Source organism: Hemitrygon akajei, chromosome 8, assembly GCF_048418815.1.
Source record: "Hemitrygon akajei chromosome 8, sHemAka1.3, whole genome shotgun sequence".
NCBI classification, from domain to species: domain Eukaryota; kingdom Metazoa; phylum Chordata; class Chondrichthyes; order Myliobatiformes; family Dasyatidae; genus Hemitrygon; species Hemitrygon akajei.
The window spans coordinates 53791227-53816784 of record NC_133131.1 but is presented as its reverse complement, the minus strand read 5'-3'; the positions used below and the strand labels follow the sequence as shown (position 1 = coordinate 53816784).

Sequence of the window (25558 nt, the reverse complement as noted above, 5' to 3'; positions counted from 1 at the left end):
TTTACAGATGCAGCATGTAGTGTAAATGTCCGTAATGGCAGGAAGATGATCTTCTCAGCTGACCTCACTATCCACTGCAGGGTCTTGCAATCCGAGATGGTGCAATTTCCAAACCAGACAGTGATGCAGCTGCTCAGGATACACTCAATACAACCCCTGTAGAATGTGATGAGGATGGGGGGTGGGAGATGGACTTTCCTCAGCCTTCGCAGAAAGTAGAGACGCTGCTGGGCTTTCTTTGCTATGGAGCTGGTGTTGAGGGACCAGGTGAGATTCTCCGCCAGGTGAACACCAAGAAATTTGGTGCTCTTTACGATCTCTACCAAGGAGCGTTGATGTTCTGAGGGGAGTGGTTGCTCCATGCCCTCCTGAAGTCAACAGCCATCTCTTTTGTTTTGTTCACATTATGAGACAGGTTGTTGTCTCTGCACCAGTCCGTTAGCCGCTGCACCTCCTCTCTGTAAGCTGACTCGTTGTTCTTGCTGATGAGACCCACCACGGTCGTGTCATCGGCGAACTTCATGATGTGGTTCGAGCTGTGTGTTGCAGCACAGTCGTGGGTCAGCAGAGTGAACAGCAGTGGACTGAGCACACAGCCCTGGGGGGGGCCCCCGTGCTCAGTGTGATGGTGTTGGAGATGCTGCTTCCGATCTGGACTGACTGAGGTCTCCCAGTCAGGAAGTCTAGGATCCAGTTGCAGATGGAGGTGTTCAGGCCCAGTAGGCTCAGCTTTCCAATCAGTTTTTGAGGGATGATTGTGTTGAATGCTGAACTGAAGTCTATGAACAGCATTCGAATGTACATGTCTTTTTTGTCCAGGTAGGTTAGGGCCAGGTGGAGGGTGGTGGTAGTGGCGTCATCTGTTGAGCGGTTGGGACGGTAGGCAAACTGCAGGGGGTCCAGTGAGGGGGCAGCAGGGTCTTGATATGCCTCATGATGAGCCTTTTGAAACACTTCATGATGATGATGTGAGTCATTGAGGCAGGACACTGAAGACTTCTTCGGCACAGGGACGATGGTGGCGGCCTTGAAGCACGTTGGAACGGTGGCGCTGCTCAGGGAGATGTTGAAGATGTCAGTGAGAACATCTGCTAGCTGGTCTGCACATCCTCTGAGCACTCTACCAGGAATGTTGTCTGGGCCAACAGCCTTCTGTGGGTTGACCCTGCACGGGGTTCTTCTCACATTGGCTCAGTGTGATGGTGTTGGAGATGCTGGAGAATATCAGGGTAGCGGCCTGTCACCTGGATGATGCAAAAAGACAATGTTCTGAAACACAAGAGTAAATCAACAGCAGAATGGTTTAAAAATAAGAAAATTTGTGTTTTGGAATGGCCAAGTCATAGCCCAGACCTTAACTCAATTGAGATGCTGTGGCATGACCTGTGCCTGTTAATGTAAGGTATCTCAGATACATCGATGAACTGGAACTGTTTGTATGGAGGAATGGTCTAAAATTCCTATTCGCCATTGTGTATGTCTGATCAGCAGCTACAGGAAATGTGTGGTGGAAGTTATTGCTACTAAATGAGGTTCTGCCAGTTATTAAATACAAGGGGCCACATGTTTTTTTTCCAGCCTGGGGCCTGACAGAATATTCCCCAGGCTGCTCCATGAGGTGAGGGAAAAGATTGCTGAGCCTCTGGCTAGGATCTTTATGTCCTCGTTGTCCACGGGAATGGTACCGGAGGTTTGGAGGGAGGCGAATGTTGTCCCCTTGTTCAAAAAAGGTAGTAGGGGTAGTTCGGGTAATTATCGACCAGTGAGCCTTATGTCTGTGGTAGGAAAGATTCTTAGAGATAGGATCTATGGGCATTTAGAGAATCATGGTCTGATCAGGGACAGTCAGCATGGCTTTGTGAAAGGCAGATCATGTCTAACAAGCCTGATAGAGTTCTTTGAGGAGATGACCAGGTATTTAGATGAGGGTAGTGCAGTGGATGTGACCTACATGGATTTTAGTAAGGCATTTGACAAGGTTCCACACAGTAGGCTTATTCAGAAAATCAGAAGGCATGGGATCCAGGGAAGTTTTGCCAGGTGGATTCAGAATTGGCTCGCCGACAGAAAGCAGAGGGTCGTGGTAGAGGGAGTACATTCAGATTGGAGGGTTGTGACTAGTGGTGTCCCACAAGGATCAGTTCTGGGACCTCTACTTTTCATGAATTTTATTAACGACCTGGATGTGGGGGTGGAAGGTTGTGTTGGCAAGTTTGCAGACGACACAAAGGTTGGTGGTGTTGTGGATAGTGTAGAGGATTGTCAAAGATTGCAGAGAGACATTGATAGGATGCAGAAGTGGGCTGAGAAGTGGCAGATGGAGTTTAACCCGGAGAAGTGTGAGGTGGTACACTTCGGAAGGACAAGTTCCAAGGCAGAGTACAAAGTAAATCACAGGATAATTGGTAATGTGCAGGAGCAGAGGGAGCTGGGCGTATATGTCCACAGATCCCTGAAAGTTGCCTCACAGGTAGATAGGGTAGTTAAGAAAGCTTATGGAGTGTTAGCTTTCATAAGTCAAGGGATAGAGTTTAAGAGTCACGAGGTAATGATGCAGCTCTATAAAACACTGGTTAGGCCACATTTGGAGTACTGTGTCCAGTTCTGATCACTGCACTATAGGAAGAATGTGGAAGCATTGGAAAGGGTACAGAGAAGATTTACCAGGATGCTCCCTGGTTTAGAGAGTATGCATTATGATCAGAAATTAAGGGAGCTAGGGCTTTACTCTTTGGAGAGAAGGAGGATGAGAGGAGACATGATAGAGGTATACAAGATGTTAAGAGGAATAGATAGAGTGGACAGCCAGCACCTCTTCCCCAGGGCACCACTGCTCAATACAAGAGGACATGGCTTTAAGGTAACGGGAGGGAAGTTCAAGGGGGATATTAGAGGAAGGTTTTTCACTCAGAGAGTGGTTGGTGCGTGGAATGCACTGCCTGAGTCAGTGGTGGAGGCAGATACACTAGTGAAGTTTAAGAGACTACTAGACAGGTATCGGAGGAATTTCAGGTGGGGGGTTATATGGGAGGCAGGGTTTAAGTGTCAGCACAAGATTGTGGGCCGAAGGGCTTGTACCGTGCTGTACTATTCTATGTTCTATGTATCCGCCTCCACCACTCTTGCCGGCAGCCCATTCCACACGCTCACCACTCTGTGTGTTTAAAAAAAAACTTACCCCTGACATCTCCTCTGTACTTACTTACAAGCACTTTAAAACTTTTTCCCAGGGCTAGCCATTTCAGCCCTGGGAAAAAGCCTCTGTCTTTTGACATGATCAATGCCTCTCGTCATATTGTACACCTCTATCAGGACATCTCTCATCCTCCGCCTCTCTAAGGAGAAAAGGATGAGTTCACTCAATCTATTCTCATAATCTATCCTTTGCACCTTTTCTATGGTTCTCACATCCTTCCTGTAGTGAGGCGACTAGAACTGAGCACAGTACTCCAAGTGGGGTCTGACCAGGGTCCTATATAGTTGCAACATTATCTTTTGGCTCTTAAACTCAATCCCACGATTGATGAAGGCCAATGCACAGTATGCCTTCTTAACCACAGAGTCAACCTGCGCAGCAGCTTTGAGTGTCCTATGGACTCGGACCCCAAGATCCCTCTGAACCTCCACACTGCTAAGAGTCTTACCATTAACACTATGTTCTGCCATCATATTTGACCTACCAAAATGAACCACCTCACATTTATCTGGGTTGAACTCTATTGAAGTATAGGGGTCTCAGAACAGATCCCTGAGGCACACCACTGGTCACTGACCTCCATGCAGAATATGACCGGTCTACAGTCACTCTTTGCGTTCTGTGGGCAGGCCAGTTCTGGATCCACAAAGCAATGTCCCCTTGGATCCCATGCCACCTTACTTTCTCAATAAGCCTTGCATTGGATACCTTATCAAATGCCTTGCTGAAATCCATATACACTACATCTACTTCTCAACCTTCATCAATGTGTTTAGTCCATATAACCATATAACAATTACATCACGGAAACAGGCCATCTCAGCCCTTCTAGTCCGTGCTGAATGCTTACTCTCACGCTTAGTCACATCCTCAAAAAATTCAATCAGGCTAGGAAGGCATTACCTGCCTTTTGACAAAACCATGCTGACTATTCCTAATCATATTATGCCTGTCCAAATGTTCATAAATCCTATCTCTCAGGATCTTCTCCATTAACTTACTGACCACTGAAGTAAGACTCACAGGTCTATAATTTCCTGGGCTATCTCTACTCCCTTTCTTGTATAAATGCTGATTTATACTTGTGCGTACGGGACATGCCACAGCCTACATCGTAACCCTGATTTTCACTTTTGTGTCACTCTACGCTGTTGCGAGCATGCATTGGTGTGCGCCAAAACGCTAGTTGGTGTTGGGGTTTCTATGCCACTGTGTTGAGTTTCTTCGTGAGAGACATGGACGAGGAAATACATTTCAAACATTTTTGCATGTCAGCAGATAGATTTGACGATTTGATTAATCTGTTTCGTATCTGTGTACGCACAGCGTACAGATGTGGCGGAGAAGAAGCAACGGCAAATGGGTAGGAGGAAATGTGATGCTACTAAGCGGACCAATCACAGTTGTTGCGGTCTGCGTCGCCGCGACTCATGAGTAACTTTTCTGGAGAGGTGCACGTCACCCTATGGCGTAAGGTACAGCGTAGGGTATGTGCTACCTACGGCGTAGATGTGATGCACAAGTATAAATCAGCCTTAAGGGAACAACATCTGCAACCCTCCAATCATCCAGAACCTGTCCCATCGCTGTTGATGATGCAAAGATCATCGCCAGAGGCTCAGCAATCTCCTCCTTCGCCTCCACAGTAGCCTGGGATACATCTCGTCTGGTCCTGTTAACTTATCCAACTTAATGCTTTCCAAAAGCTCCAGCACATCCTCTTTCTTAATATCTAAATGCTCAAGCATTTCAGTCCACTGTAAATCATCCCTACAATCGCCAAGATCCTTTTCTGTAGTGAATACTGAGGCAAAGTACTCATTAAGTACCTCTGCTATCTCCTCCAGTTCCATACACACTTTCCCACTGTCACACTTGATTGGTCCTATTCTCACATCTTATCATCTTGCTCGTCACATACTTGTAGAATGCCTTGGGGTTTTCTTTCTTTTTCAATCTTTTTATTGAATTTTTCTAAAACAAATACATAATGGTCATAATAGTACAAAGGGAGTGGGATTACATTGTTGGCAATTAAAATGTGAGTAGAAACTATTGAACAAGTCTCTGGAACCGGACAAGATGTATCCCAGGCTACTGTTGGAGGTGAGGGAAGAGATTGCTGAGCCTCTGGCAATGATCTTTGTATCATCAATGGGGATTGGAGGGTTGCAGATGTTGTTCCCTTATTCAAGAAAGGGAGTAGAGATAGCCCAGGAAATTATAGACCAGTGAATTTTACTTCAGTGGTTGGTAAGTTGATGGAAAAGATCCCGAGAGGTGTCGTATGATTAGGAATAGTCAGCATGGCTTTGTCAAAGGCAGGTAGTGCCCTACGAGCCTGATTGAATTTTTAGAGGATGTGACTAAACATGTTGTTGAAGGAAGAGCAGTAGATATAATGTATATGGATTTCAGCAAGGCATTTGATAAGGTACCCCATGCAAGGCTTATTGAGAAAGTAAGGAGATCCAAGGGGACCTTGTTTTCTGGATCCAAAACTGGCTTGCTCACAGAAGGCAAAGAATGGTTGTAGATGGGTCATATTCTGCATGGAGGTCAGTGACCAGTGGTGTGCCTCAGTGATCTGTTCTGGGACCCCTTCTCTTCGTGATTTTTATAAATGACCTGGATGAGGAAGGGAGGGATGGGTTAGTAAATTTGCTGATGACACAAAGGTTGGAGATGTTGTGGATAGTGTGGAGGGCTGTCAGAGGTTGCAATGGGACATTGATAGGATGCAAAACTGGTCTGAGAAGTGGCAGATGGAGTTCAACCCAGATAAGTGTGAGGTGGTTCATTTTGGTAGGTCAAATATGATGGTAGAATATAGTATTAATGGTAAGACTCTTAGCAGTGTGGAGGATCAGAGGGATCTTGGGGTCCGAATCCATAGGACACACAAAGCTGCTGCACAGGTTGACTCTGTGGTTAAGAAGGCACACGGTGCATTGGCCTTTATCAATCGTGGGATTGAGTTTAAGAGCCAAAAGATAATGTTGCAGCTATATAGGACCCTGGTCAGACCCCACATGGAGTACTGTGCTCAGTTCCAGTCGCCTCACTACAGGAAGGATGTGAGAACCATAGCAAGGGTGCAAAGGATAGATTATGAGAATAGATTGAGTGAACTCACCCTTTTCTCCTTAGAGAGGCGGAGGATGAGAGGTGACCTGATAGAGGTGTACAATATGATGAGAGGCATTGATGGTGTCGATAGACAGAGGCTTTTTCCCAGGGCTGAAATGGCTAGCCCTGGGAAAAAGTTTTAAAATGCTTGTAAGTAGGTACAGAAGAGATGTCAGGGGTAAGTTTTTTTTACACAGAGAGTGGTGAGTGTGTGGAATGGGCTGCCGGCAACAGTAGTGGAGGCTGATACAATAGGGTATTTTAAGAGACTCCTGGATAGGTACATGGAGCTTAGAAAAATAGAGGGCTATGGGTAACTCTAAGTAATTTCCAAAGTAAGTACATGTTCTGCACAACTTTGTGGGCCGAAGGGCCTGTATTGTGTTGTAGGTTTTCTATGTGTCTGTGTTTTACCACATCTCAGGTGGGGGCCAGTTTTGGATTATCCCGGGAAATTGTTTGGTTTATTTAGTTGAGAAAAGAAATATAGCTGGTCCCTGACACATGGGAAATATTTCTGTGCTTTTGAAACTCATTTGATTTGGTCTGAGTGTGGAAACATAGGGCAAGGCAACACAACATGAATTTTGAGACAGAATCTGAGAATTCTCTGCTGGGTAAGCAGTAATTTGTGATGTTCCTACACAATGTAGAATAATAAACAGTTCCTCGCGACCTCTGCTAAACTGATCTCTTGTGTTTCTGGGATGTGGCTGCATAGCTTCCACTGGGAAGGTCAAAGGAAAATTGTTGTTTCCTGTCCTTGACGTGTAAGATCACTATCATCCTCTTCCACGCTGACAGGAAGTCTCTCAGTTGACAGCAGCTGTTTAGCACCAGTCCTTCTAGCTAAACTTTCTGTCTAGACTGTGTGTTCCCAGTGCCTGTCCAGCCCTCAGGGTTCACAGTTTGTGACTTTCTTCCAGCCAGTGACGTCCAAGAGCAGATCCACTGTTTGCAGGAGGGCACCTCACAGTCATTGGATGAGAATGTTGGTGCTGGTCAGCTCTCAGGGAATTGGGCTGAATTTTCACTACTGCAGTACTAATGTTACTTGTGGGACACAACTGGAGTTGGGGCAGGGTGTGATCGACACACAGGGTGAAGGACTCCCCAGGGACTGCAGCAGGAGAGTAGGTGGTTAGTGGGATGCAGTCTAAGATGTGGTGAGGGTGAGTGTGTGGGATTGGGATGGGGTGAGACCAATGCATTAACTGAGTTGGGAGGGGCACGGGTGAGTGTAAGGGAGGGAGTGTTGGAGTCATAGACTTAACAGCATGGAAACATGCTCTTCAGATGCCAAACAAGTTTCTTGCCCGAGCCTGCGTAGATCCATTTCCCGCTAAACCTTTCCTGTCCGTGTACCTGTCCCAAAGTCTTTGAAATGCGACTGTTCCCCTCTCTGCCACTTTTCTGGCAGCTCATTCCTATACCCACCACCATTGTAAAAAAAATCATTTGTCCCACGTGTCTCCTTTAAATCTTTCCCCTCTTACCTTAAGCCTATCCAGTCTCTCCTTAATTCAAACGAGAGGACATGATTTGAGAGATAGGGGGCAAAAGTTTAAGGGAAACACGAGGGGGTATTTCTTTACTCAGAGAGTGATAGCTGTGTGGAATGAGCTTCCTGTAGAAGTAGTAGAGGCCAGTTCAGTTGTGTCATTTAAGGTAAAATTGGATAGGTATATGGACAGGAAAGGAGTGGAGGGTTATGGGCTGAGTGCGGGTAGGTGGGACTAGGTGAGATTAAGAGTTCGGCACGGCCTGTTTCCGTGCTGTGATTGTTATATGGTTATATGGTTATAACTTGAGTCCTCTGGCTCTAGTAACATCCTTGTGAATCTTTTTTGCACTCTTTCTAGTTGAATGACATCTTTCCTATAGCTGGGTGATCAGAATTGCAGATGGAACTCCAAGTATCATCTCAATAATATTTTGTTCAGTTGTAACATGTCTTTGCAATTCTTATACTATGTGCCCTGAAGGAGGATAAGAGTGTGTTCACTACCCTGTTTAACTACATCACCGCTTTCAAGGAACCCCTAGAATGCTTTGTTTTAAAACACACTCTGGGGTCCTATGCAAGTCTTCCACTTGCCCGAATTAAAATCTCAGCTGACATTGTCGGACACTTTACTACTTAGACTGTACCCTGTAATATTCATGGTAAGGTTTTTCCACTCACAAAATGCTGGTGTTTGAAAGTTTTTCACTGTCCATGACACCATCAATTTTGGGGTCTGTTGCAAATTTACTAACCATGTCATCTACACTCAGAGGCCACTTTATTAGGTACCTCCTTTACCTAATAAAATAGTTACTGAATGTATGTTCGTGGTCTTCTGCATACCACTGTTGTAACATGTGGTTAATTGAATTAACTGTCGCCTTCCTGTCAGCTTGAACCAATCTAGCCACTCTACTCCAACCTCTCATTAACAAGACATTTTCACCCATGGAACTACTGCTCACTGGATGACTTTTTGTTCTCCGCATCATTCTCTGTAAGCTGTAGAGATTGTTGTGCATGAAAGCCCCAGGAGATCAGCAGTTTGTGAGATACTCAAACCACCCCATCTGACACCATCAATCATTCCACTTGGATCACATTTCTTCCCTACTCTGATGTTTGTTCTGAACAACAATTATTCTTCTTCTTCTGACTTTTAATGAAGGTTGGCAGTCCAACTTGAGGTGCATTACCTCCACTGACTGGACTGAAGTGTGGTGCAGAGAGTTGGGAAATAAAACCCCTACCAGTTCTTATTTAACTGAAAACTAAATTACCCCAAAAAGCCCTGTAGATTTTAAATAATAGAAGACAATATTGTGAATTAAATTAAAGTCACTTCCATAACTTAGTAGTTTTTAAATGAAAACTGTCAACCCCCAAAACCAGTAGTGCAGCCTGCATTTGCTTTCTTTCAGCCTGGTATGTTTCAAGGTAAGATACAAGGAATAATTAAGCATAGTATGCCCAATTCCAAGTTGAATCAATATAATTCCCTCCCTTCTTGTCTTACCCCTTTCTCCCATTATCCAACAGTTTTATGTATTCTCTAAAGGCTCCTTATGCCCATTATCTCACAGGCCTTGCCATAATCCCCTAATTCTGAGCCCCACCAACCCCTTAGCTTTTAATTTGCTAGGTGGAAGATCTATATCCCCAGATTAACTTTTAACAGCTTTTTTGGTCAAACAATCAACCCGCTCATTCCCCTCAACACCTCTATGTACAGGATCCCATAGAAAGAAGACATGCAGACCAATACTTTGAATATGAAATAAAATTTGGAGAGCTTCCAGCAGTAAATCAGACCTACTGCTAGAATGACCTGTTTTAAGACTAGTCAAAACCAAAAAAGAATCTGAACAAATTATAACATTCTAGGGACAGATTTCCTGCACTCACTGTAAGCCCAAAATGATGGCAACCAGTTCTGCAGTATACACCGATAAATAGTTAGTAAGATGCTTCTTTATTATTACCTGTAATTCAGGCACAAAACAGCCACACCAACATTTCCTGTTAAATTATCTTTTGATCCATCAGTAAAAATGGTTAACATATCACAATAATTCTCCTTAACATACTGATGAGCCAACAGACTCTTGGGTAAATCAGGATCCTTCCATTTCATTAAATCATGCAACCTAAAATCAAGTAAAGCCGTTGGAAAAAACCATGGGTTACCGAAAAAGCTACAGTGGGACACATTACATAATCTAGAAAACCCATATTCTAAGCATGATGAGAACCCAGCCACCCAAGACTAAAAGCACTCTGTTTGTGATGTCCCAACAGACTTTCAACAGGGTGATCACTCCTCTGTCCCCTCAAGTCAACCCAGTATATTAACAACAACTTCATCTTCCTCAACTGTAAGGGTAATTGTCCCATTTCAACTGTGTCCAGTTCTGATTGCCTCACTATAGGAAGGATGTGGAAGCATTGGAAAGGGTACAGAGGAGATTTACCAGGATGCTGCCTGGTTTAGAGAGTATGGATTATGATCAGAGATTAAGGGAGCTAGGGCTTTACTCTTTGGAGAGTAGGAGGATGAGAGGAGACGTGATAGAGGTGTACAAGATATTAAGAGGAATAGACAGAGTGGACAGCCAGTGCCTCTTCCCCAGGGCACTACTGCTCAGTACAAGAGGACATGGCTTTAAGGTAATGGGAGGGAAGTTCAAGGGGGATATTAGAGGAAGGTTTTTTACTCAGAGAGTGGTTGGTGCGTGGAATGCACTGCCTGAGTCAGTGGTGGGGACACAAACACCAGTGAAGTTTAAGAGACTACTAGACAGGTATATGGAGGAATTTAAGATGGGGGTTATATGGGAGGCAGGGTTTGAGGGTCGGCACAACATTGTGGGCCGAAGGGCCTGTAATGTGCTGTACTATTCTATGTATTGTCAACCAGTAAAGCTGAAATAGGAGATGACCTTGCTGCACCTCAACACAGTTTTAAAGCCTGAACTTATATCACATACAAACATTTTAAATTTTGAAGATGAGGCTGATCAATAAGCCACACAGCCATAATCAAGTACTGGTCAAATTAAACAAATATATAAAGTCAACAGAGATTTTTGTGTAGCACCCCAAGACACTTAAGGATATTTAATGCCGCTTTACATGTGTCAATTATCTTTAGGAGATCTTTAGGAGATCTAGGCCTCATATGGAGCCAGTGATCATTAATGGAGAATGTGTGGAGCAGGTTAAGACCTACAAGTATCTGGGAGTACAGTTAGACGAGAAGCTAGACTGGACTGCCAACACAGATGCCTTGTGCAGGAAGGCACAGAGTCGACTGTACTTCCTTAGAAGGTTGGCGTCATTCAATGTCTGCAGTGAGATGCTGAAGATGTTCTATAGGTCAGTTGTTGAGAGCGCCCTCTTCTTTGTGGTGGCGTGTTGGGGAGGAAGCATTAAGAAGAAGGACGCCTCACGTCTTAATAAGCTGGTAAGGAAGGCGGGCTCTGTCGTGGGCAAAGTACTGGAGAGTTTAACATCGGTAGCTGAGCGAAGGGTGCTGAGTAGGCTACGGTCAATTATGGAAAACCCTGAACATCCTCTACATAGCACCATCCAGAGACAGAGAAGCAGCTTCAGCGACAGGTTACTGTCGATGCAATGCTCCTCAGACAGGATGAAGAGGTCAATACTCCCCAATGCCATTAGGCTTTACAATTCAACTGCCAGGACTTAAGAACTTTTTTAAAGCTATTATTAATGCTTTTTGAGTTAGTGATTTAGATGCATATCATATTATTACTGAGTTAAGTATTGTATGTAATGAGTTTTTGCTACAACAAGTGTATGGGACATTGGAAAAAAATGTTGAATTTCCCCATGGGGATGAATAAAGTATCTATCTATCTATCTATCTATCTATCTATCTACTGATATGGTGCTTCCACGTTAGCTTGTTATTCAGCCACATGCCAAAAACTCCTACGACTGACACTTCTTCCAGAGTTTGACGATATAATTTCAAAACTGAGTGCAGGTCTATGGATCCTCTTTGTAAAACGTAGAACTTGTGTTTTAACAGCTGAAAGCTTAAAATCCTATCTATTTGCCCACTGTACAACTTGTTATTTGCATCCTATATATAGTTAAATGAATTTTTTCCCCTGATACATAAAGCTCCATCATCTGCAAAAAACTGATTTGCCCACCCCAGTGCCTATTTTGGAGAAAATGTCATTAATCATAATATTAAATAATAAAAGGCTGTAAATATTGCCTTGTGGAGACCCATTTTCTATCTCATAGAAGCCGGAATATATCTTTCCTACCTTTACCTGCATAGACCATCCAAATAAGAAACACAGAAAAAAATTATATACCCTTCCTCCCATTCCTAATTTCCATAATTTAATCAAAAGACTCTCCCTCCATAACATCATATCCTTTTACTATATCAAAAAGTACTGCTGTTACAACTTATTTATCTGTGCTTTCCTAATATCATCTTCCAAACATAAAACTGAATCCAATGTCATTCTACCTTTCCGAAATCTGCTGTTTCACCTCTTTTTTCCAAAATATAATTCAATCACTCTGTTACAATATGTTCCATAAGTTTACACAAATGGGATGTTAACGATATTGGTCTTTAACTAGAAGGATCTGACAGGTTTTTCAGGTTTTAGAATAGGCACTGCTACTGCCATTTTTCATGAGGAGAAAAGATGGCCTAAATTCCAAATATGATTCAGAAATGTTAATATTATCTTGAGAGTTGTCAGCCATATGTTTAAACATACAATAACATATCGTCTTTTCCTGAAGCTGTGTGACCTGTACTATTAATAACTTTCATAAATTCACAGAAGGAAAACTCCACATCATTAATACTATCATTGCTACAGCTAGGGTCCAACACGTCAGGGTATTCACTTAGAACCTTATCCCTACATTGTTCAGCCTCTTCACTTCAATTATCTTAATTATGAATTTCAACAAATGACTGAGCCAGTAACTCAACCTCTTTGTTTCAGTAACAATCATGTTATCTTCTTTAATCAATACTGGAATGCTATGAATCCCACCCCCCCCATTTTTTTAATCATTTCTCAAACATCTCCAAGTTTGATACCCCTTCCAATACTATCATATTATGACCTACAGTAAACATTTTTCGCAGCCTTCACTACTTTCCTAACCGCAGCCTGTGCCCTTTTACACTTAATAAGGTCACTCAGATAGTGATACTACTTACCTTTCATAAAAATGCCTTATTTCTCTCCTTAATTGCCTCTGCACACTCCTCAGTCCACCATGATACAACCTTTCTCCTATTATTGTCCTTTTTAATAGTTATCACGTCCATATTACTCCATAATGTTCTGGTTAGGCACAGGAGTACGTTCAGCCAGAGACTCATTCCACCGAGATGCAACACTGAGCGTCATAGGAAGTCATTCCTGCCTGTGGCCATCAAACTTTACAACTCCTCCCTCGGAGTGTCGGACACCCTGAGCCAATAGGCTGGTCCTGGACTTATTTCCACTTGGAATAATTTACTTATTATTTAATTATTTATGGTTTTATATTGCTATATTTCTACACTATTCTTGGTTGGTGCGACTGTAACGAAACCCATTTTCCCTCGGGATCAATAAAGTATGTCTGTCTGTCTGTCCACTGCAGATTTATGAATAATGTGACATAACCTTTCATTGCAGAAAACCACATCATCCTCAGCATTCAGCCCTGACAGACATTCATCACATAAAATCTTAAACCTCTCCCAATTTGCTTTACCAAAGTTCCACTTCCTAAACGTGACCTTCTGTCCCCTATTTAATCTATACCCAAGCTTATAAATATAGGAAAATGATCACTTCCCAATGTTTGATCTCCCAGGACATCCCACTCACTCAGTACAGCCAGAATGTTTAAAACTAAAGTTAATTTATTAGCAGTTTCAGAACTATTATGAACATTAAATCTTGAGCCCCTCCCATCATTCAGACACACAAGCTGTGAAATATCTAAAAATTCTTCTACAATCAAACCATTACCATCATTCTGCAAACAACCCCACAGTGAACACCCTCACACCATACAACCCTTAGTGAGCTAGAGCTTCATGTGCTTTCCAGCAAATCAATCTCAATTCTTGATCATGTCTACATGCATTTATTCATTGAGTTGCCTATACATGATCGGTTTTTAGATAGTTAATTAACAAGCATGTGTGCATTATAAAGTGACTTCTGAGTATACATTCCCCTGAATCAGTAAAACAGATAACAAACAATGTGGGACTCAGCACACCTCTAGTCAGAGCCTGCACTCTGGAAAAGCAGCCTCCTCTTCCACGCTCTGACTACTTAAACCAATCCAATTTTATATCTATTTGGCTAACTCACCTGGATCCCTGTGGTCAAACTTTCCATGCAGGATGTTGTCAAAGACCTTGCTAGCCTTGCCCTTGTCAATCCTCTTGGTTACCTCTTTAAAAAAAACTCAGTCAAAATCATGAGACAAGTTCCTGTGCTCAGTCATACTAGCTCTCCCTGATCAATCCTCCCCTTTCCAAATGGAAGGTAAATCCTGTCCCTCAGAATCCCCTCCACAGCTCCCCCACCACTGATTTCAGGCTCATCAGCCTGATCCTTGACCCTAACTGGTCCTTGCAGCCTGGTCATTGGGTGAGGGAGGGGATGTAGGATGGGGTTCACCTTCATAATATATTTGTCTTTAGGAAAATGATCCACTCCCCCGCCCCAACAGACCAGATTCCACACTCCCTATAATCCACTCCACCTCCCATGAACCATTCCACCCCCACCTTCCCTGTGAACCATTCTCCCCCACACACCACACCACAATGTAGACCAATTGTCAGCATTAACAAAATTCGGCCTTTGTATGGTGCATCGAACTGCATTCTGATACTGTGAACAGAAGTATGTTCCAGACGTGGCATAGACAGTGTGAACCAATGCCTGCCTGGATTCCATTGTGGAAGGAGAGAGATAGAGGAGTCTGTGGAGAGAACTCCATGCTGACTGAACACAGCCAAGGGAGTTGTGGAGATTTTGGGACTGGACCCACAATGGCATCTGTGAAGTTTATAGTGCTGGAAGAGCAGACAGAGCGATTCACTGGTCATTTGTGGGGGTGACTGGAGCTGCAAACCTTTGATAGAGACACCGTGTAGTGGGGAAGGACCCCTGGCTATGGTTTGTGAAGAGGATAATTTCAATTTGGACCAGTGCTAGCTGTGCCCCTCCCAGGAGACCAGTGACTGTTTCACTAAGGCTGATGTGTTGGGGAAACCACCACCACCTGCTCAGTTAACCCCACAGACACGAGGCTGCCATCTGCTCAATCCTCTACCCATTTGCTTGTGGTTTCCCCAGCCCTCCTCTTTGTTCACTATCCTCATTTTCTCAAACTTGCAGCTACATTTTGCACACCCCTTGGATGTCATGCCCCTGAGCAGCTTGGCTTGGTTTGTTGGGAATTCAGGTCCATCACAGAGGGAGAAACATATTTTATAACATTTTATAGAAACCTATAAAATTATGAAATGGTTAGATAGCATAAGGGAGAAAAGTTGTTTCCACTGGTAAGTGAAACTACAAATTAGGGGACATAGCCTCAAAATTTGGGGGAATAAATTTAGAATGGATATAAGGAGAAACTTTTTCCAGAGTTATGATCTGTGGAATTCTTTGAACCGTCAGCAGTGGAGGCTACCTCATTAAGACACAGTTTGATAGATTTTTGCATAGCATAGGAATTAAGATTATGGTGAAGGGTGGGTGGGTGGAGTTGAGTCCACAGCCAGATCTTATTGCATGATGGACCAGATGACTGACTCCTGCTCCTATTTCTTATGTTCTTACATCATCATTGGTGTCACTCTTGTGTTTGTCTCAGTTATTCAGTGCAACAAAGATATACAGTAGTGCCATGAAGTTTGTAGACCCTGTAGAATTTTCACTATTTCTGCATAAACATGACCTAAAATGTGATCAAAACTAGATAAAGAGAACCCCATTAAATAAATAACACAAAAAATTACACTTGTTCATTTATTTATTGAGAAAAGATGGTCTATTATTACATGTATTTGTTGGAAAAACTGTATGAACCTTTGCTTTCAGTAACTGGTGTGACCTCTTTGTACAACAATAACTTCAACTAAATGTTTCTGATAACTGTTGATCAGTCCTGCACATCAGCTAGGAGGAATTTTAGGCCATTTCTCCTTAAAAAAAAACTGCTTCAACACTGGGATGTTTTGTGGGCTTCCTTGCATGAACTGCTTGCTTCAGGTCCTTCCACAATTATAGGATTAAGATTAGGACTTTGACTCAGCCATTCCAAAGCATGAATTTTCTTCTTTTTAAACCATTCTGTTGTTGATTTACTCTTGTCTTTTGGATCATTGTCTTGTTGTATTATCCAACTTTTATTAAGCTTCTGGAGACGGACTGATACCCTGTCATTCTTCTGTAAGATGTCTCGATACAATTTTGAATTGTTGGTTCCCTTTCCAATTGTAAGCTGTCTAGATCCTGAGGCAGCAAAACAGCCCCAAACTATGATACTTGTTCCACCATGCTTCGCAGTTGGGATGAGGTTTTCGTGTTGGTGTGCAGAGCCCATTTTTCTCCAAGCATAACAATATGCATTTCTGCCAAAAAGTTCAACTTTTGTCTCATCTGTCCATGGAACTTTATCCCAGAAGCCTTCTGGAACATCCAGGTAGTCTTTTGCAAACTTGAGATGTGCAGTTTCTTTTTGGAGAGCGGTGGTTTCCTCCATGGTGTTCTTCCATGAAGACCATTCTTGTTCAGTGTTTTTCATACAGTGGGCACATGAACATAGACTTTAGCAAGTTCTAGAGATTTCTAAGTCTTTTGCTGTTACCATTGGGTTCTTTCTCACCTCCTTCAGCATTGCACGTTGTGCTCTTGGTGAGATCTTTGCAGGATGCCCGCTCCTAGGGAGAGTAGCAACAGAACTGAATTTCCTCCATTTTTAGACAATTTCTCAGGTCTTCAGAAATGCTTTTGTAGCCTTTTCCAGCTTCCTGCATCTCTATAATTAGTCTTCTAAGGTCCTTTGCAAGTTGTTTTGATTGAGGCGTTGTGTACATAAACAGACCTTTGTTGAGAAGAGCAGGCTCTGTCAGTAACCTGACTTTGTGTGTCTTTTAATAGGGCAGGGCACCTCTACAACCCACACCTCCAATCTCATCTCATTGATTGGAAGCTTTTTTTAGAAGTCATTACTCCAGAGGTTTACATACTTTTTCCAATAATTACATGAAATATTGGTTCATTTTTCTAAATAAATAAATGAATAGTTATAATGTTTTTGTGTTACTTATTTAATTGGGTTCTCTTTTAGGGTTCTAGTTTTAGGATGTGAAAATATGATCACATTTTTGGTCATATTTATACACAGAGAAAATTTTACAGGGTTCACAAGCATTACAGCACCACTCTGTAGTTGCATTCAAGCTGTTCTGGATGTTTGACTACGCAGTTAATTCTATCCCTGGCCATCCTGATTTGATTGTAATGTCTTGTCCTGCAATTTATTGCAAGTTTGTGTCCATCATTGGTCTGCTTGCTGTTGGACCATTATTAGGCCATTGTCTTCTGATAAACCTCAGCAATGATCATTAATATTTACAAAGGCTGTTGGGATGTGTGTTTTTTAAGATATGTCTGAGCCCCCTGTTTAAAAGGGCCATTGTAGAATCACAATGTTCTTTGGTAGAAACTGCTCTCTCAGTACAGCTGCCTATTACCCGGTACAAGGGGCAGGTCAGTGTGATGCACTGTTACATAGGACAGGTTGGGGTGATGTTCACAGTGACAAGTGACCTAGGTCACTCAGTTAGATGGAAGAGGGAAGAATACTTAAGCTGTGTTTGTGAACAGTTCCATACCACAGGCATTTAAAGGACGGCCAGCTCCATTTCCAAAGATTTCATCCATCACTGCTGTCAAGCTGCAGCACTTTATGCAGTCTGGCTCACTGACTAAGGAACAGAGGGGAAAAAAAGAACTTTTATGCCCAGTGTATAGTGTAAAATCTGGAACAGAACCAGCTGGTGAGTGTGGCGAATAGATTCTATTGAAATGATGGAGAAAGCATTAGATAAATGGTAAATCTGCAACTATATGATGAATTGAACAACATGTTTGTAAGAACTGTGAAGGCAGAATGGGGCCTTTGATTTCAGAGCAGTCGCTGAGTGTTACAGTTATTCATGACCAGGGCATACATTAAGTTGATGTTTCTGGATGCTCGCTCTGACTGTTGGCCACAGAAGTAACAAAGTCTCTCTCCCTGCTTCTTGTGCAGCCTCATTGGGACACCAGTGAATTAACCATGAATGGTGATTCCGGAAGTCAGGATTCATTACAAGATGTTCCAGACTGGAAGGAATTTTGTGAAGTCCAGGCACGTGCTGCTGCATCTGATTTCGCTCAGAAATTCCGGGTATTTATAAGTGAAAATCCTCTTTACGAATGCTCTGGAATAGAAGCCAGTTTCTCTCAACACTTTGCTTTCCATTTTGTGGAGTACTTTGCACGAGAGGTGAATGGGTCATATCTCTCAGACTCTACAGCCAGGTGCAGCTTTGCTCCATTCTCTGACATTCAGGGCTGCCAGCTCTCATCCCGGGAAGGAGTCCTCCAGAGGAAAGCCGACTCCTGTTCTCTCACAAGAGGAGAGAACATGTCAAACTCCAGCAGGCACCCAAGACATCAGCAAGTTTGCAACGTGTCCAATTTGGGTCATTCTCGGAGCTCAGAGGATGTGTCTTTCAGTGCTTCTGCCAGACCTAAATTTAAGAAAGGATTTTCTTTGCGGAATATGAGTATGTGTATGGTTGATGGAATGAAGGAGATGTTGCAATGGAGGTCCTCGGCTGAACCTCTGCTGGGTGCGAAGCCTGAAGGAGAGGAAGATTCCTCAGGGAATAGACTTGAAACTGAAGCCCACGACAGATGGAGCCAGAAGCTTGAGCGCTTGCGCATAACAAAGCTGTCCTCCACCAAGGTAGAGCTGCAGGACATCCAGAGGGAAGGAATGCTGAGGTACATGTTGGTTGATGACTCCAACAGTTTGAGCAGCTTACAGTGGCAGAAGTGTCGGGTGTTGCTACGGAAAGCCGTGGGAATCGAGGAAGAAAGGTTCATTCTGGAATTTTACGTCCCACCAAAGGTGAGAATGCAATAATGGTGTCGAAAACCTGTGTCTGTGACAAAAGTACGGCCTTACCTCAATAGCACTGATTTTAAGAGGCAGACTGCAAGGACAGAGTTGAGTAAAGTTTGCATCCCATTGGGTATATAAGATTGATACTAGATTTGCTGTTGTATCAATAAAGGGTTCCTCTAGTGGGGAGTCCTCGAGAAATACAGGAATTGTCCCTTTAGTTGGATCCCATGGTGGTGATCATGGTGGAATGGAGAGTAAAGATGGAACTGTAGTTTGAACCAGCAGGTACCATGCATTAATTATTGAAGGACAACAGTAGATACTTGGGCTGGATTTGAAGGAGTGTAGAGCAAAAGTGGTAATGGTGTTGATCTCATGAAATGGAGGTAAATAATTCAAGGCCTTCTGATTCCTGTTTCAAGTTGCTCAATGCTAGTTCATGTTGAGTTATTAGTTTGGACGTAACAATGAAGTTTGGCATTGGTAAGGCCAAATTTGGAATGGCATTGGTAAGGCCAAATTTGGAATATTGTGTACAGTTCTGGTCACCGAATTATAGGAAAGATATCAATAAATTAGAGAGAGTGCAGAGACGATTTACTAGGATGTTACCTGGGTTTCAGCACTTAAGTTACAGAGAAAGGTTGAACAAGTTAGGTCTCTATTCATTGGAGCGTAGAAGGTTGAGGGGGGATTTGATCGAGGTATTTAAAATGTTGAGAGGGATAGATAGAGTTGACGTGAATAGGCTGTTTCCATTGAGAGTAGGGGAGATTCAAACGAGAGGACATGATTTGAGAGTTAGGGGGCAAAAGTTTAAGGGAAACACGAGGGGGTATTTCTTTACTCAGAGAGTGATAGCTGTGTGGAATGAGCTTCCTGTAGAAGTAGTAGAGGCCAGTTCAGTTGTGTCATTTAAGGTAAAATTGGATAGGTATATGGATAGGAAAGGAGTGGAGGGTTATGGGCTGAGTGCGGGTAGGTGGGACTAGGTGAGATTAAGAGTTCGGCGCGGACTAGGAGGGCCGGAATGGCCTGTTTCCGTGCTGTGATTGTTATATGGTTATATGGTTTGAAGTATGCAGCCTAATGTTGTGGGATAGAAGTGAGAGACATGCCAGGGTTAGCAGAATATGTTCTGAGATGGGGAAATAGGTTCATTGTTGAGGTAAGTTTTATTTTGTTCAGTGATTGGTGTCCAGTCTGATTTCTTTACATGGTAGGGTAGTGGTCAGGGCTGGGAAGGAAGCAGTTTCCACATTGACAGAGTCTCCCATTGGTTCAGACTATGGCTCCAGTGATAACCAGGCTGATGCTAAATCCTAACCACCACCTGGTTACAGCACTAAATATGGCCGTTTGGCCAGTTGAGCCAATGCTGGCTGTTTGTAAACAGCCCCAGCTCTTCCATGGGTTGTGACAGGATTATGTCCTGTGAGCCTGACGATGCCTGTATTTGCGCGGTAGCCAGCAAATTCATCCTACAGGTCTCCAAAAGAAACTCATACTTATGTACGGGCTTTACAGATGATGGGCATTTGAAATCTAGGGAGGTCCTGTACTCATCCTGCTCCCTTCTGAATTCAGCAACAGAATCTGCCCTCTCTAATGCCTGAAGTCCACTCCAAACCCTTGTACTGACTGTCATTTTTAAAATAGTTTTCCTCATGTATTTTCCCAGCATTCGATAGTTGTTTGTCTGTGATACTTCCTGCAGTGGAATGGGCTCTCACCATGTTGATAATCTTCTTGATGGCAAATCCCCTTACAACTTCCTCTGTTCCAAGAGGAACAACCACAGCTTCCCTCATCCATCTGCACTGCTGAAGTCGATGGTTCCTGGAATCCCTTTGGTTAATACTTCTCCACCCTATCCAAAGCCGTCAAGTCACTTATGGCTTCAGTTGTGGCCAATCCAGCACGAAAGACTCATTACCACTTCCTTGCTCTTAAGCTCTACAGTATCTTTATTTGTTTATAAAACCCAGGATCCTGCACTTTAACCACTATTTCAACCTGTCCTGTCACTTACAGTTCAGTGTGCACCATGTACCCCAGACCTCCCTGTTCTTGTGGACATTTTAGAATTTGTTTCTTCTCATCCTTCTTACCAGAATATAATACTGCAAAGTCTCAGTATTATGTTTCATCTCTCCATTCACCTGTCCATATCTCCTTGAAGTTTGCTCCTTTCCACTCTCCAAGCTTTGTGTCACCTGCAGATGTGAAAACAGTTCCCGTAGGGCCATGCCTAATCATGGATATATTTTCAGAAGGGCTGCAGACATGGAACATGGAGCACATAAGCAAGTCCTTCAGCCCACATATCTGTGTCAAGTTAATCTAAATCTCTTCTGCTGTACGTGACCCATATCCCTCCATCCCTGCATATTCATGTATTTATCTAGAAGTTTCTTGAACAATGCATTGTAATCTTAGGGATCTTCACAATGCACCTGTGCTTCGTCCCAAACACAGTTGTTGCTGATTCTTGATACTTCCTAACATGGACCATAACGTTTCAGTGAAGCTACTAGAATAACTATCGATGGGTAGTAAAACCAAAATATGACATATTTGAGTCTAATGCAGTTTTTATCTTCTGAGATTCAAATACATCTTCAGCACTAGGTAATTTACAGCCTGTTGTGGGGTCTCTGGAGCACAATCTGAGCAGCAGGAGCAGCCTCCAGTTTATGCTGTGAGATTACACAGCACCCAATGGGCCCCCCTCCCTCCCAAGCACTCGCCCCTTCCCTCCCTGTTTCCTTCTGAACAACAGCCCTTCCCTGAGTGCACACCCATGTGCACCGAGCCCATTTAGCTCTGTTCACATTCCCACCCACTCTACATCTTCTACACCTTACCCGCACTAGAGAGCAGTTAACCACTGACCAGCACACTTTGGGACACAGGAGGAAACCCACCAGGTGTTGAGTGACTAGACCACTTTGTGCAGGGCTGGTAGTGTCGAACCAACTTGACTGAGTCTTTTGGCAAGGTGACGAGAGAGATTGATGAAGTTAGGGCAGTGGATGGTGTCTGCATAGATTTTAGTAAGGCATTTGACAAACACCCTCATGGGAGGCTAATCCAGAAGATTAAGATACATGGGGTCCATGGTGAATTGGCTGCTTGAATTCAGAACTGGCTTGCGTATAGAAGACAGGGGATTGTGGTTGAAGGGACATTCGAACTGTGGACTGTAATAAGTGATGTTCCCCAGAGATCTGATCTGGGACCTCTGCTGTTTGTGATGTATATAAACGACCTGGATGAAAATGTTGACGAGTGGATTAATAAATTTACAGATGATATCAAGATTGGTGGATTTGTGGGCTGGCAAGGAATACAGCACGATACAGATCAGTTGCAGATATGAGCAGGTGAAATGGTAGATAGAGTTTAACCAAATAAATATAGATGTTGCACTTTGGTAGGGTAAATGCAAGGAGACAGTACACTGTTAAGGGCAAGACCCTTTGCGGTCAATAAGGTGGTTAAGAAGGCTTATGCAATGCTTGCTATTATTAGTCAAGGCATTGAATTCAAAAGTCAAGAGGTTATGCTGCAACTTTATAAAACTGATTAGGCCAGATCTGGAGTATTGCATGCAGTCTGGTTGCCCAATTATAGGAAGGACATTGAGGCTTTGGAGAGGGTGCAGAAGAGGCTCACTAGGGTGCTGCCTGGTTTAGAGGGCATGTGCTCTCAGGAGTGGCTGGACAAACTTGGGTTGCTTTCTGTGGAGTGGCAGAGGCTGAGAGCAGATCGGATAGAGTTTATAAGCTTATGAGAGACATAGGTAGTGTAGCCAAGGAGTATCTTTCTCCCAGGGCAGAACTGTCTAATACCAGAGGGCATACGTTGAAGGTGAGAGGGGGTAGGTTCAAAGGGATGTGAGGGGTAAGTTTTTACTCAAAGAGTGGTGGATGCCTGGAGTGCACTGCCTGATGTGGTGGTGGAGGCAAATACATTAAAGACTTTCAAGTGATGTTTCGATAGGCCGTGAATGTGATGAAGATAGAGGACTATGGACGTTGCTTAGGTAGGAGGGATTAGTTTTTGTGGGGGGGTTTGATTTACTTTTTATCTGGCTTGGCAGAACGTTGTGGGCCTAAGGGCCTGCTCCTGTGCTGCCCTGTTCTATTGTTTATGTAGACCAGAACTGCAGAATGATCTGACCAGCGGGAGCAGTGAGGCAGTGGATCCACTCTGTCACTATCAGAGAGATGCGTTACAGGACCCATGTTCAGACCCTGCTACTGATGGTTCAGGAGATTCACCAGCAGAATCCTCGGACCTCCCACCTGGGAACTGAGAGTTGGGCCCTTCTGGCTGTGCTAACTTTAAGTGGACACAAAGCTGAAAAAATGCTGGAAGCATTTGGCAAGTCAGTCGAAATTCAGGGAGAGCAGTGCGGTTGCTGATTTGTTGTAATTTCTCATCAAAGCACCAAGTGCCAGAGGGAGCAGAGAGTGAAGAAATTTGTGTACAGAGAGAGCATGTGCTAGGAGACACAGGCAGATCTACTTGTGGCCGCAGGTTTCCCACCTCCATCCCTGCTTCGGAGCTGGAGGTAGAGGTCTCAGCTTGTCAGGATCAAAGACATGGTGAGCAATCTACACCAGAGCTGGTGGTGAGGGCCTTGTAGTAATTGATGGTTTCCGGAAAACAACAGCGAGGCCACAAAGATCACAAACAGTCCATTCAGCCCTCAATTGCTTCACCGTCAATGCAATCAAAGCTGATCCATGATTCCCCCTCCACTTCCCATAACCTTCACATCCCTACTGATAGAAATCAAACTCAACCTTAAGTATCCTCGAGGACTCCTCCATAGGGCCTTAACCCGATGAGATAAGTAGTTCTCCTTTACCTCAGTTCTAAGTTGGTGCCCCCTCTGGTTCTGGATTTCCCATTACTGGTCCCTATCCTCTGCTACTGACTCCTGCAGCTTCTCTGTGTTCTAATATGGCTCTGTTGTTTTATACAAGTTTTCCTACATTTTACTCTCCATTTGCCAATATTTTCTCCACTGCCCAGATGTTACATCCTCCACTCAGCTGGTGTTCCCACCCATTTTTGTGTTGTCTGAAAATCTGATGACTGGACACTAGCCTCTCCAAGTCATTAATATTTTGTAAAGCTCTGCAGTCAGAGCATTGGTCTCCCTGGTAACTTATTGATGATAGGTGATATACTTGGGAATGTTCCACTTGCTTCCTGCTAGGTGGAGAAGCCTCTCTCCCTGACTTCAGCACAATGGGTTTTGTTACTCATCCTTGCTGAATGCCTCTGAGTGTTCATGTTTGAAGTTTATTGTGACAATAAACCTCATTCTGATTCTGTAAATAGAGAAATTAATGTGGAGCAAGAGGTCTCCTAGCCCCTGCAGCCTTCCCACCATTCAGCAGTATTGTTAATTATTGTAACCACAAGTCTACCTTCCCCTCTGCTATGCACAATGTGGAAAAACTCCACTTGGTTAAGTGGTAAGAGAGTGCAGAGCTTTGAGATGTAGAGTGGTCTGGGGATCCCAGTGCATGATTCACAGAAGACTGACATGCAGGAACTGCAAGTAAAGGCAGTTTCCAAAGCACTGTAATGAGGCCAAGGTCTCCAACAAGGCAGAGATTTACCACCAGCGTGTGGGCTAATGTTGAGACCAACAGTTACAATTAGTTCAACTACCATTATTAAATTGCTTAGTGGAATTTGACTGAAGGAACTGCTTGGTTAATGTCCAGCACTTTCGATGTGATGCTTTCCATTCTCCTGTCACCAGTTAGCAGCAACCTTAAAGGGGCACCCCCAGACTTTGCAATTGGCACCCTTTCTGTCACTATGGAAGACCCACTGCCTTCAGGGACTGGTTCAGCAATGTAATTCCTGTACTGAAATCATGCAGTACTCAGAAATCCCACGCAATGAAATTATTCGAACAAATTACTGACCTTTCCTCAAGCAGTACATCGAAATCGAGAATCTGTCTTTAGTACACATGTCCTCACATGGACCGGAATTCAAATCAGCGTCACTCAGCTTAGTAGCTGCTCCTTTGGCCCACCACATCTGTGTTAACCATCAACCACCCATCAATACCAGTCCTATTTACCACCATTTTATCCACCCATCAATAACAATCCCATTTACCATTATCAAAAACCTCTATGCATTAGCGGCAGATCAATTGATTCGAAGAGAGAGAGAGCTTTGCACAGGTCAGGGAGAAAAGTTTAAAAAAGGAGCATCTCACAGGGCTCGGCACATTAGAATAGTGGGTATGACTGATGGGGAGGTGAGGAGGAACTACAGGCTGGTAGTCACCCTGGGGCCACAATGCCATAAAAGACAGATAAGTGGGTGACCGTCAGGAGAGGGAAGGGAGGGCATCAGGTAGTGGAGAGCACCCCCATGGCTGCCACCTTAACAATAAATACTCCATTTTGAGTGCTGCTGGGGGGCGGGGGGAGTCATGGAGAACAGCCTAACTGGGGAGAAGCAACGGTGGC

The 25558-nt window shown here is 43.6% G+C and overlaps 1 protein-coding gene across 4 annotated transcripts in view; it reads left to right on the top strand.

Moving 5' to 3' along the window:
- The window catches only part of LOC140731909 (SH2B adapter protein 2), a 172267-nt gene that overhangs the window by 14028 nt on the left and 132681 nt on the right, over positions 1-25558 (top strand). For all 4 annotated transcript variants that reach the window (XM_073053879.1, XM_073053880.1, XM_073053881.1 and 1 more), the window contains exon 3: positions 18180-19046. In XM_073053879.1, the coding sequence (XP_072909980.1) occupies positions 18207-19046 (840 nt within the window). In that variant the 5' untranslated portion in view covers positions 18180-18206. The remainder of the gene's footprint in view (positions 1-18179; positions 19047-25558) is intronic.